The sequence below is a fragment of the Sapajus apella genome, unplaced genomic scaffold (assembly GCF_009761245.1).
Source record: "Sapajus apella isolate SASKATOON/1434 unplaced genomic scaffold, GSC_monkey_1.0 scaffold71, whole genome shotgun sequence".
In the NCBI taxonomy this organism is placed as follows: domain Eukaryota; kingdom Metazoa; phylum Chordata; class Mammalia; order Primates; family Cebidae; genus Sapajus; species Sapajus apella.
The window spans coordinates 5,353,571-5,366,717 of record NW_022437011.1 but is presented as its reverse complement, the minus strand read 5'-3'; the positions used below and the strand labels follow the sequence as shown (position 1 = coordinate 5,366,717).

At 35.9% G+C, this 13,147-nt stretch overlaps 1 protein-coding gene across 5 annotated transcripts in view; it reads left to right on the top strand.

Annotated features, from left to right (window-relative positions):
• TCERG1 (transcription elongation regulator 1) overlaps positions 1-13,147 on the top strand; it is a 62,969-nt gene that overhangs the window by 18,021 nt on the left and 31,801 nt on the right. For 3 of the 5 annotated variants that reach the window (XR_004260467.1, XM_032250332.1, XM_032250333.1), the window contains exons 6-10: positions 3,433-3,495; positions 4,622-4,822; positions 5,711-5,823; positions 6,556-6,644; positions 12,844-13,004. Coding sequence is in view for 4 of the 5 variants with exons in the window: in XM_032250332.1 (XP_032106223.1) it covers positions 3,433-3,495; positions 4,622-4,822; positions 5,711-5,823; positions 6,556-6,644; positions 12,844-13,004 (627 nt within the window). In the remaining variant the exon portion in view is untranslated. The remainder of the gene's footprint in view (positions 1-3,432; positions 3,496-4,621; positions 4,823-5,710; positions 5,824-6,555; positions 6,645-12,843; positions 13,005-13,147) is intronic. The other 2 variants (XM_032250335.1, XM_032250334.1) reach the window with 1 other exon arrangement.

The window sequence follows — 13,147 nt, the reverse complement described above, 5'->3', positions numbered from 1 at the left end:
CCTTTAGGGTTAAGACAGTATTAAGACCAGATCGTGGAGTCTGAGTGATCTGAAGGAGTTGGGGTTGTTAATTTTGTAGAGAGAAGATTGAGAGGTAGCATGATAATGTTGTTGAAGTATTTTGAAAGGCTGTCATTTGAACAACTTTTGCTTTTCTTTAGAGGTTCCTATTAGGACTAATGGATGAAAGGTACACAGTAGCAAAATTTATTTCCATAGAAAGTAGAAGTTTGTCACAATAAAATGCCTCTGGCTCTAGTTTCATTTTGATGTTATATTTTCCCCTGATCCTTGCTCTATCATTAAAAAAATTCAGACAGGTGGTGGTGACCATTTGAGTCACCAAATGAAGCAATGCCTGTGAAGTTTGGCAGTAGAGGGCATTCAATAAGAGGCAGCCATTAGTGACATTTTGGGGGCCAGTTGGAAGAGAACTTGAATTGGATAGTCTAAGACTTCTTTGGAGAGAGTGAGTGCCGTAGAAAGTGATATATTAGTATCAAATGTTAGTTTGTTAAGATTTTTTGGTATTAATATTTATTCACTTTTCTCATTTTCCTTTTTAATTGAGTCCTACAAGGTGTTTAATAAAAAACAAGGACAAGGAAGACTAGTTTTTCTCCTCCCAAATCTTTGGTTATATGAACAGTGAGATCTGTGTCTTTCTGTTTTTCTCTTTTAATTCAACTCAGAAATAAGGTGAACAGGAGGCAGTTGTATGTGCTTTGTCTTGGAGGCTTAATTTCTTTTTGAAATAGAATTGTCTGGCTCTAATGAGGATGATTAAGAAAGGGATAGTCAAGATGAAGGGAGGGAGTGGAAGAATTAGGTAAAATACAAGAGTAGGAGGTGGAGTTTGGGGATAGATGGGTCTAGGATTATAGGAGTTCTACTCTTATTTTTTATTATTATTATTTTTTTTTGGAGGCAGAGTCTCGCTTTGTTGCCAGGCGCCAGGCTGGAGTGCAGTGGCGCGATCTCGGCTCACTGCAACCTCCGTCTCCTGGGTTCAAGCAATTCTTCTGCCTCAGCCTCCCGAGTAGCAGGGACTACAGGCGTGCGCCACTATGCCCAGCTAATTTTTCTATTTTTTTTTTAGTAGAGATGGGGTTTCACCATGTTGGCCAGGATGGTCTAGATCTCTTGACCTCGTGATCCGCCTGCTTCGGCCTCCCAAAGTGCTGGGATTACAGGCATGAGCCACTGCGTCCGGCCAGGAGTTCTATTCTTGAAACTATAAAATCTTATCTGGAATTTTAAGAAACTCAACTGTCAGTGACATCAGAGTCATCCAAAATGCTGAGTGGAATTTTCTAATTTCTTATTAGAGGATAATTTGAGGACAGAGTTGTAGAAAAATTGAACAAATGCTCCCTTTAAAAAAATAAGTTAAAAATTTAGATTTGTGGTTATTTTGTAAGTATTCACAATCTGCATGTAATCACCTTGAGAGAAACTTCAGTGCGTCTTTTTTTTTTTTTTTTTTTTTTTGAGACAGTCTCTCGCTCTGTTGCCAGGCTGGAGTGCAGTGGTGCGATTGTGGCTCACTGCAACCTCCGCCTCCTGAGTTCAATTGATTCTCCTGCTTCAGTCTCTTGAGTAGCTGGGACTACAGGCGCGCACCACCATGCCTAGCTAAGTTTTGTAATTTTTAGTAGAGATGGGGTTTCTTCATGTTGGCCAGGATGGTCTTGATCTCCTGTCCTTGTGATCCGCCTGCCTCAGCCTCCCAAAGTACTGGGATTACAAGCATGAGCCACTGCTCCTGGCCCAGTGTATCTTTTTAGCATGAGAAGAAACATGAACTTTCTATATGGTCTGTATGTTGATAGTCAAATAGAAGAGTTGTGTTAGCCCAATTGGTTTTTAATAATGGTGGTTAAGCCTACTTATGAATAGATTTTGATTTTATTCTTTGTAAGTTGTATAGTTAAAATTATTAATTGGAAGATGGTTTTGCAGAACAGTCTTGGAGAGTAAAGTTCATATATTCATAAGAATTGAATTTCCTGTGCTGAGTTCAGTAGGTTCAAGTGCTCCTGCAGATGGCAGCATTTATACTAATTAAACTTAATATATGCTATAACTAAATGAATTTTTCCATTGCTTTCTTTCAACATTAGGGAAAGTAAAATTATACATACAGCTTTATTCAGCGTGCTTTCAGATCCAATGTTCTTATTTTAGTTTAAAAGTTAATAGAAAGTTTATTCTGTATATAACATGGTAATTAAGAAATGAAGGTATTTGTCAATAATTGACACTATTTGTGTGTGTGTGTGTCAACATAGTTAAATTGTATACAAGCCCAGGAGTTTAATTTTACTTTTAGTCTCAGAGGTAGGAGAAATTTCTTTCCTGTCCTTTAGTGGGGACAATAGTTGATTTTTAAAATTTTTATGGGGTACCAAACTAAGCTTAGTTTTTTTCAGCTGAAAAAAAGTAAAAATTATTGTCCCTATACTTTTCTTCGGACTTCGGCCTTTTCCTCTAAAGTTTTTTTGAATTCACTTTTAATTTTCTCAGTTAATCAGTCTTAGTTTTCCAGCTTTTCTCTTCATTCCCTTTTAAAAAATCACCATTGTAATGCATCATGATGACACTTCATTCTTCCAAGAACTGTACATAATTTTCATTCTTAAATGCAAGTACTACTTCGTTAGTCAGCTTAAATGATAGTTTCTGCAGCTATCAGCCCATATAGTTAGTGATATTAAAGGGGCTGTGTGTTTCTTAATGTTTGTTTTAGCCTGCTTCCACAGTGTTCCAAGCCCATGGGGTTCTATAGTGCAGGCACTAAACATGGATATTTTGTCATTAGTGAAATGCTACCTTTCTCTTCATCTTTGCCTTTTTTTATTTAAAGTATTATTTGCAGTGGAATATTTGGATCCATCTCATACCTTACTTTCTTCTCCTCATCACCCCTCTTTGTCCTATATTGTATATCTTATTCCTTTTCTACTTCTGCATGGTTGTACTCCATGCCTCAGCTCCTGCATGTAGTTTCAACTCAGCAGCAGCGTAGAGAAAGTGTCTTGTCAGTGTCATGCTGCATCTGCCTTTTACTGGTATCTAAGCAACAGCAGCATGGGTTTGATACCCTGTGGGAAAATGTCCCACATGAGAATTTGTTATGTATGTGTAATGAAGGGGCTTTCTTTTGTTGAATTTAAACTCTTGAGACTCCTTCAGTACCTTCAGAGCTGGTTTGATATAAAGGTAATTGATGCTATCATTTAGAATTAGTATCATTGGATTTGGCAGCACTTCCCGCAAAATGTCAAACAAAAAGAAATTTTACTCCATTCTTGTTCTTTTTCATTGGAAATAGCATTCTAAATTGTAGTGGTAAATTATTTCCCTGAATCCCAGTGGTAGCCGACATACAATGGCAGCTTTCCAACGTATGCTTGCTTATCCATTTTACAGGTGTAGCAATGATGCAAATAGTCAGCTGCCCGTATGTAAAGACAGTCGCTACCACCAAGACCGGTAATTTTTAAAACCATCTTAGTTTGTTTTGTCTGTAAGTTGGCATGGTAGTGAATGTTGTTGTTTATCCTTTTATTTATTTTTTTGCCCAAGTGAGTGGATTTTTTTATATTTTTCTTTTTAATGAGCAGTATAATGCAGTTGTCATATTTGGCCAACACTTAATTTTCCCAATTGCCTGTAGTATTAGCTTCTTTGGTTCACAAAAACAAATAAGGTCAGATCACTTTATATCTTAATTTATGTAATAAGTGTAAACAACTTCATTCTCATATTCATAACGTTTAATTTTATTTTTGATGTATGTTTTTAAGTTAAATATAAAAAAATCATTTCCATGTGTAAAGTGATGTGATTATGCTTGCATGCTAGTGAGATATGTGTGTGAATACATGTGTATAGTATACATTTACATTTTAAAGTTATTGAAGTAAGATAACTACCTGAAACTTAAATTTAAGTATAGGATTTGAGGATTTTTTTTTCCCAGTTTTGATTCACATATCCTTATTTTAATAGTATTTTGCTTATATATTACCAGCTTATTTAGCTGTTTTGCAAAAAATTATAAATCTTGGCTTGTCTTCTAAAAAGCAGAAGAGCTTTCCTTTCTCTTAAGAAAAGAGTAAACAAAGAGTATAAGGGTATTTGAGTTAGTCATTTAGAATTGATAAACTCAGTCATTTGCTTTAAAACTGAGAATTTTATTCATACCCTTTTAGTTATCTTAAAATTAAAAAAATGATTTTCCTCAGGAAATATGTGTAGTAAATAACATTTGCTGTCTTCATTAGACTTTGAGAGATTATCTTTATAAAAATACATTTCTATTCATAAGTAGAGAATATACCATGTTTTTAAATATTTATTATGTTAAGACTTTGTCATAGGTGAGTCCCAAATTTCTGACTGTTTTTAAGGATTGAATTTCTGTGTCTAATTGAGTTACAGGCATTAGAACTAAAAATCCAGGGAAATAGAATTAAGTAGTATTTATGTAATTTTTGTTTTGTTCCAACTGGTCCATTCATTTATTAATATTTAATAGATTTAGCTTGTATTGTAAAGTTTTATTTTGCATTGCAGTTTGATACTTGGATCTGATTTTTTATTATTCTTTTTTTAGGTGTATTGCCAGGAATGGCCCCTCCTATTGTACCCATGATACATCCCCAGGTTGCTATTGCAGCTTCACCTGCTACCTTAGCTGGAGCAACAGCAGTTTCTGAATGGACTGAATATAAAACAGCAGATGGCAAGACATACTATTATAATAATAGAACATTAGAATCAACCTGGGAAAAACCTCAAGAACTAAAGGAAAAAGGTATATAGTGGTTTTAATGACTTGGGACATAGTATAAACTATAAGTAGAATGGTGTTTGAAATTCTCACTTAATTTCTTTTTAACATATTTGAGGGATTTTCTAATTACGCAGTTGTTGGATTATTTATTTTTACTGAATTGATAAATATGTATTTATTTTAAAAACTAGTTCTTCTACTTACACGTTTGTCGTCATTTTTTCCATCTGGAGAAATTGTTATACATATGTACGTATGTACGTACATATTTTTACTGTTAGGAATTTTCTAATTATCATGTTGCATAATTGTAATCATTTTTGAGATTAATAGTACAGATCAGGAAGGAATGTATTTTTTGTATGTGTTCTGACAAAAAATTTAGGCCCTTAGAGTCTTTGATGTAGACGATTCATAGTTTTCTATATTACAAGCTCTTACTTTTATTATTTTTAAAATTCAGGACAGAGTCTCACTGTGTTGCCCAAGCTGATCTTGAACTCCTGGGCTTACACAGTCCTTCTGTTTCAGCTTCCCTGTTAGTTGAGAATTACAGGTATATGTCACTGTGCCCAGCTTACCAAACCCCTTTTTCTATTCCTAAGTATCCTTAGTATCTTACCCCATTTAGCAAAATGAATGATTGCTACAAATGATATATGAATGACCTGAAAGATTTAATGTCCCTTTGTAGTCAGTAGGTCTTCTTCAAATCATATACTTACCTGATTGGTATAGCAAGGTATTTGAAGTTGAGCATTACATAAGAGTCAAGTCAATGATATTATAAGGAAAGATATTTTATCTTTATGGTTAATACTTGGAAATGGAATATCTTAATTGCTTATTCTTTGAAAGTTCTTAGAAAATTACATCAAAACCTTTGACATTATCTTAATTTTTTAATAGAAAAGTTAGAAGAGAAGATTAAGGAGCCAATTAAAGAACCCTCTGAAGAGCCTCTGCCAATGGAGACGGAGGAGGAGGATCCTAAAGAAGAGCCTATAAAGGAGATAAAGGAGGTAAAGGGCCATGGCCCGTTAACCTGGGAGCCACATTAATTGTTTCCTGCAGCTTACTTGTATCTGAGTATCTATTTGGTAGACTTAAAAAATCTGATCTCTGAAATTTTAGGATTCTTGGAAGTTGTTAATTCAGTTTTTTCTTTGAAAGTATAATTAAATTACTTCTTGTACTAAACTGAGATGTGTAGAAAGAAGGGCCTTGGACCAGAGCTTGGACTTGATCTCCAACCGTCTGACTTACGAACTGACTGGTATATGTTAAAATTATGAGTGTAACTTCATATTTGGGGAATGTTAGATATATTTTTCCTTTCTGCTGTTGTGTTCTTGCATAGCATGATCCATATATAGCACTGAGAGTTTTTTATTCAGTGAAGGACCAATGGTACTCATGTTTCAGTACTAGGAAAGCTAGCAGAAATGAGAAACAACCTTAATTGAAGAGGTCTGTTCTGTATTTCTCCATATCTGCTCCTAAGCACATGGTTAGTGAGTCTATAAAATAGAACCAGCTGCTGCTGCTGGATTCTGCTATTGTGAAATTCAGATCTTTCTGTGGGATAAGGATTTAGAACTTCCTTAGAAATTTCTACTTGAGTCCCCCGTCTTCATTCTAGCAGCAGTTTTCATGTTGATTGTACTTTAAGCTGTTTGCATTCATGCTTTTGTGGAATAATCAGATATAGTTATGCAATATTAATTAAATAGGAGTAATATCATTTCTTGTAGGAGCCCAAAGAAGAAGAGATGACTGAAGAAGAAAAGGCTGCCCAGAAGGCAAAGCCGGTTGCTACTACTCCTATTCCTGGTACTCCATGGTACGTATTTGGCTCAATTAGTAATTTTTAAAAATCATATTTGATTGTTACTTGTTTTTTTGTAGAAAGAAAAAGTACTTCAAAGTGTATGTCAAATATGTTTTTATCTAAATACTTTGGCCTTTGTTGTATCTGAGTTATTCAAAACTAAAATTCAATTACTATAAGTATCTTCCCTCCTGGCACTACTCTGCATTAATGTGTATTGTTCACAATCATAGATATGACCACTGCGAGATCCTGAATCTACTTTTTGTTTAAAATATTTTAAATTTGTTTTTGCCTGTTTACTCACTATGTGATTACATTTATAGAATTGTGTAAATTTATGTCTTTTAATCTAAGTGTGGCATACCTCATTTTGTAGTGCTCTGCTGTCTTGTGCTTCATAGATACTGTGTTTTTAAAAATTGAAAGTTTTGTGGCAACCCTGTGTCTGACAAGCCTATTGGTGCCATTTTTTCAACAGCACATGCTCATTTTTTGTCTCTTTTGTCACATTTTGGTAATTCTTGGGATATTTCAAGCTTTTTCATTATTATATCTGTTATGGTGATCTGTGATCAGCGATCTTTGATGTTACTGTTGTAATTGTTTTGGGGTACCACAAATCGCACCCATGTAAGATGGTGAACTTAATTGATAAGTGTGTGTGATCTAGCTGCTCCTCTGACTGGCTGTTCCCCATCTCTCTTTCTCTCCTTGGGTGTCCATTTTCCCTGAGACACAACAGTATTGAAATTAGGCCAATTAGTAGCCCCATAATGGCTTCAAAGTTTCAAGTGAAAAGAAGAGTCACATACCTCTCACTTTAAATCAAAAACTAAACATGATTAAGCCTAGTGAGGAAGGCATGTCAAAAACTAAGATAGGCTGAAAGCTAGGCCTCTTTGGCAAAACGGCCATGTTGTGAATGCAAAAGAACTTGAAATGAAAAGTGCTGTTCCAGTGAACATAAGGATGATAAGAAAGCTTTATTCCTGATATGGCGAAAGTTTGAGTGGTCTGAATAGATAATCAAACCAGCCACAACATTTCATTAAGCCAAAGCCTAATCCACAGCAGGAGAGGCCCTGCCTCTCATTGGTTCTATGAAGGCTGAGAGTGGTGAGGAAGCTGCAGAAGAAGAGCTGGAAGCTAGCAGAGGTTGGATTATGAGATTTAAGAAGCTGTCTCCATTAACAAAAATGCAAGGAGAAGCAGCATGTGCTGATGTAGAAGCCGCACCATTTATCTAGAAGATCAAGTTGAGGTCATTGATGAGGGCAGTTACATTAAACAGCAGATTTTCAGTGTAGATGAAACTGCCTTCTATTGGAAGAACATGCCATCTAGCACTTTGATAGCTACAGAGGAGAAGTCACTGCCTGACTTCAAAGGACAGGCTGACTTTCACCATCTCTCTGGTGACTTAAGTTGAGGCCATTGCTCATTTACCATTTTGAAAAATCCTAGGGCCTTAAGAATGATGCTAAATCTACTCTGTTTGTACTTTATAAATAAAACAGCAAAGCCTGGATAACAGTACATCCGTTTATAGCGTGGTTTACTGAATTAAGCCCACTGTTGAGATTTACTGGTCAGAAAAAAATTTTTTCCCCTCAAAATATTACTGTTAATTGACAAACACCTCTTCACCCAAGAGCTATGTTGGAAATGTACGAGGAGATGAATAGTGTTTTCATGCCTGATAACAACATCCAATCTGCAATGGATCAAGGAGTCATTTTGACTTTCAAGTCTTATTATTGAAGAAATACATTTCATCAGGCTATAGCTGCCATACATTGTGATTCCTCTGGTGGATCTGGGCAAAGTCAATTGAAAACTTTCCGGAAATGATTCACCATTCTAGATGCCATTAAGAACACTGGTGATTTATGGACAAGGTCCAGATATCAACATTAACAGGAATTTGGAGGAAGTTGATACCAACTCTCATGGATGACTTTAGTGAAGGAAGTCACTGCAGATGTGGTGGAAATAGCAAGAGAACTAATATCAGAAGTGAGCCTGAAAATGTGCCAGAATTGCTGCAATCTAATGAGTACACTTTAATGGGTCAGGAGTTGCTTCTTATGTATGAGCAAAGAAAGTAGATTCTTGGGATAGAATCTGCTGTTGAAGATGCTGTAAACATTGTTGAAATAATAAAGGATTTAGAATGTTACCTCAACTTGGTGGATAAAGCAGCAACAGGGCTTCAATTTTGTTTGATCCCAAACTTTAAGGAAGTCCTACTGTGGGTAAAATGCTATCAAACAGCATCACATGCTACAGAGAAATCTTTTGTGAAAGGAGGGGTCAATTGATGTAGCAAACTCCATATTTGTATTATTTTAAGAAATTGCCATAGCTACCCCAGTCATCGGCAACCACCAGCCTGATGAGTCATCAGCCATCGAGATTGAGGCACGACCCTCCACCAGCAAAAACATTATGATGGGCTGAAAGCTCAGATGATTGTTAGCATTTTTTTTTAGCAATAAAGTATTTTTAAATTATGGTATGTACATTGGGGTTTTTTTTAGACATAATGTTATTGCACTCTAAATAGACTACAGCATGATGTAAACATAACTTTTGTATGTGCTGGTATACAAACATTTTGAGATTTACTTTATTGCAATATTTGCTTTATTGCAACATTTGCTTTATTGTGGTGGTCTGGAGCTGAGCCCACAATATCCAAGGTATGCCTGTCTAATTCTTATTTTCCTCTCATCTTGTTTTTCCCTTTTCTTCCTTTTACCATATCAGTGCTGCTTTTCTAGTTCCTGTTCCAGCTTATTTAATCTGTATATCATCCACACATTGCAATGATTTGGCTTGTTTCTGAAGTCTTGTAATCTGTAGGTTCCCTTCTAACTTTTCCTTGTTTTTGTTATTGAAGAAATAAATGTTTTTCCTATAGTGTTTCCAAATCTGGGTTTGTCCCCATGGTACTATCTAATAGGGTCCTCCATGGTACTGTTTAATACAGGGTGTTCCATTCATGAATTTCCTACAAACAGGCAAGCAGATATAGAAGTGTGATCAGATTCATATTTAATCTTTTTGGCAAGCCTAATTCATAAATGATGATGATTATTGCGTAGATCAGAGGTTTTCCACTAGGAGTAATTTCACCCCCAGTGGGCATTTGGCAATGCCTGGAGACATTTTCAGTTGTCAAAACTTGGAGGGTGTAAGTATCATCTAGCAGATAGAGGCCAGGGATGCTCTAAACATCCTGTTTATGCACAGGACTGCTCCCAACAAGAATTATTTAGCCCAATATGTCAGTAGTGTGAGATTGAAAAACTCGGGCCTAGATCAATTGAATCATTAGCCCATTTATGCCTAAGATTGCACATTTTTTTTTTTTTTGGGTGAAAAATCAGATCTTGGCAATGAGCCAATATATTAACTCCCACAAGCTTAGCATTCCAGTAATGGAACACTAGGCATAAATGGGTTAAGGGTTGAAAGTAGTGCTAATATATCTTTTATTCCCTTTTAATTTATTAACTGAGATGCTTATAGAGAGATACTTTCCCTTATCAGCATTGGTCGTTTAGAGGTACAAATTGTATAGGAGGGGAAGGACTTAGCAGTTTTCAGAATAGTGAGTTGGTTTGAGTGTTATTAATTCATAGATTAAATATATTTTCTGTATTTTTAATCTATTGCAATTTTTATTCTTATTGATGTTTAAAATCGTCTCATCTTTAGTCAGGAGAAGACTCTTGCAGTGACTCTTCAGGTCTTTTGGTTACAATCCTGTATTTTATAGGTTCCCTGTTTTCTGCTATGACGAGGTGTTCTAGGCTTATTTTGTATATTTCCTGTCTCAGACTTAAACTCAGCCATTTTTCTAGGGGTCCCTGGGCATTTTTGTGGGAAGTGGATAGTTTGCAATTGAATTAGTCATTATTTTTAGACTTCTTTGGTAGACACAGCTGGAAGATACACACAATCAAAGGTACAGCATGAGTTCATACCATTAATTGCCATTCAGATCTACCTCAAGATTTTTATTGAACTTCATCATCTATCTTACTTCAGTATCTCATTTCTTGCTGAAAATTCTGTTTCTCAATGATAGTGATCTAATTACCCATTTGCTTTTCTCACACACAAGTCACTGAGTAACAGTACCAAAACTATCACTAACAATATGATTACTGAAGATAGTTTTTTAAAAAATTATGTTTAGGGCAAGTTGCTCTAGGAATGCATAATCAAATTACTGTGTTTTAAAGGCATTTGGAATAGTTGTTTCCTGTATAATTTCTGTATAATTATTCCACTGACTATTACACAGGCTCATTTAAAAAAATAATTATGGAAAATATTTACTTAGTTTCAAAGTCAAAGTTATGAAAATAGTCTGTATTCCCAGAATATGTTCCTGGGTTGTGGTTTCTCTGTTTGAATATTATGAATGAAAAGTTAATAACCAACTCCAAACCCCATTGATTTGGAGCTTCATGGTCCTCATTAATTTTCAGACTTGGGTTCGTCCCCACCTCCTGTTCTTCAAATGAGATAATTATTGATTTTTTTTTTTAAGTGACAGGGTCTTGCTCTGTCACCCAGGCTGGAGTACAGTGGCACGATGATAGCTCACTGCCTTAGCCTCCTGCCTCTTGAGTAGGTGGGACTACAGGTGCATGCCAGCATGCCTGGCTATTTTTGTATTTTATTTTTTATTTTTTGTAGAGATGGGGGATCTCACTTTGTTGCTCAGGCAGGTTTCAAACGCTGGCTTCAGGTGATCCTCCCACCTCAGCATCTCAAAGCGCAGACGTGAGGAGTATGGGTGTGAGGAGTATGGGTGTGAGCCACCATGCCCAGCGGATCCATCGTTTAATTCAGATTATTTCCTGGCATCTCCATTCTGTTCTTGAGCCAATCCAGTAAAATTTAATTTCAGTTATTTTTAATTTCTAAATTTTCCTTATGGTTGTTTTTTGAATTTTATATTTCACTACTGAGAACGTTTTTCATTTAAGTGTGTTTTTCTTTATCTCAGGGAAGCCTAGTTATTGTTGCTTTAAAGTTTTTGACTTCCTTAACATAGGAGGTTTAGTCTGATCATTTCATCTTGTAAGTTACCCTGGGCTTGACAGCTGTTGAATAGCTTGATAATCAGGCCATAAAGACTTAGTTTCTATTGGAGTTTTAGCTGCCATCCTACTGCAACCGTGCCACTCTGCAACCAGGGATCACCCTCAGGATAGAGCTGTGAGGTGGGAGGTGGGTGAAATGGAGAGATTTATTCCCTTGCAGTTGTTTCTCTAAATTTTGACTGTCCTCCATATTGCTTTCTGTTTATTTATTAAGACTGTACAGAGTCTGAATGTAGTTGTATTTTGTTTTTTTCCTTTGAGTTTTCTAATTGTAATTTATAGGACCAGTGGGTTGTAGTGGGCTGCAGTGTATGATGCATAATACAATTGATACTTTACTTTGTTTTAGGGGGACTGGGTCTCGTTTTGTTGCTTAGGCTGGAGTGCAGTGGTGCCATCACAGCTCACTGCAGCCTTGACCTCCAGGGCTCAGGTGATCTGCTCACCTTGGCCTCCTGAAGAGCTGAGACTACAGGTGCATGCAACCACATCCAGCTAATATTTTTAATTAATACTTTTTGTGGAGATGGGGTTTCGCTATTATTGCCTAGGCTGGTCTCAAACTCGTGAGCTCAAGTGAGCCACCATGCTGGGCCTTCTCTTTACTTTTGTTACAGATATAATTAGATCTTAAAATCTTCATAGGTTGTATTTGAGTACGTAATTTTGGTTTTTTAAGAAATATTAAGAACTATAGTAGGTAGGGTGCTATGTCTGTTGTTCTTTAGGTTTAGAACTGCTTAATAGTAGTATTGTTAGTTGCCATTAAACTCAATCTTGTTGATAGTTTATAATTTAGTACTCTCAAATTAAGTGTGCCAAACCAAGTTCCTAAGCATTCTAATCCTTGATCACAAATTGCTTTGCATTTCTTGGTTTTCTTAATATGTTGATCTGGTATTTTTGAGTCATTGAGTTCTCTTCTAAAAACCATGTTTGGTTCTCTGCTAATAATCATTGGTAATCAGAACATGTCCTTCTTCAGTACTCTCATCTCCCCACTTGTAACAGGTTGAAAGTAGAAGTCCTAGCTATAAAATATGTTCTATAATATTAAAAGAATGATATTTTGAATCAATCCTTAGGTGTGTTGTTTGGACCGGTGATGAGCGGGTCTTCTTTTATAATCCCACCACTCGTCTTTCTATGTGGGACCGACCTGATGATCTGATTGGCAGGGCAGACGTTGACAAAATTATTCAGGAGCCCCCTCATAAAAAAGGAATGGAAGAATTGAAGAAACTAAGTAAGTTTTAAATTAGGAATTTATCCACTGATTTTAACATTTTTTTCATATTTTTTATAGAAAATGTGGGGGTTATTTAGAAACCCTTTTTTTCAAAGAATATAAGCAGTGTTAGAAAGGAAAAAATAGACTGGTATGCTAGT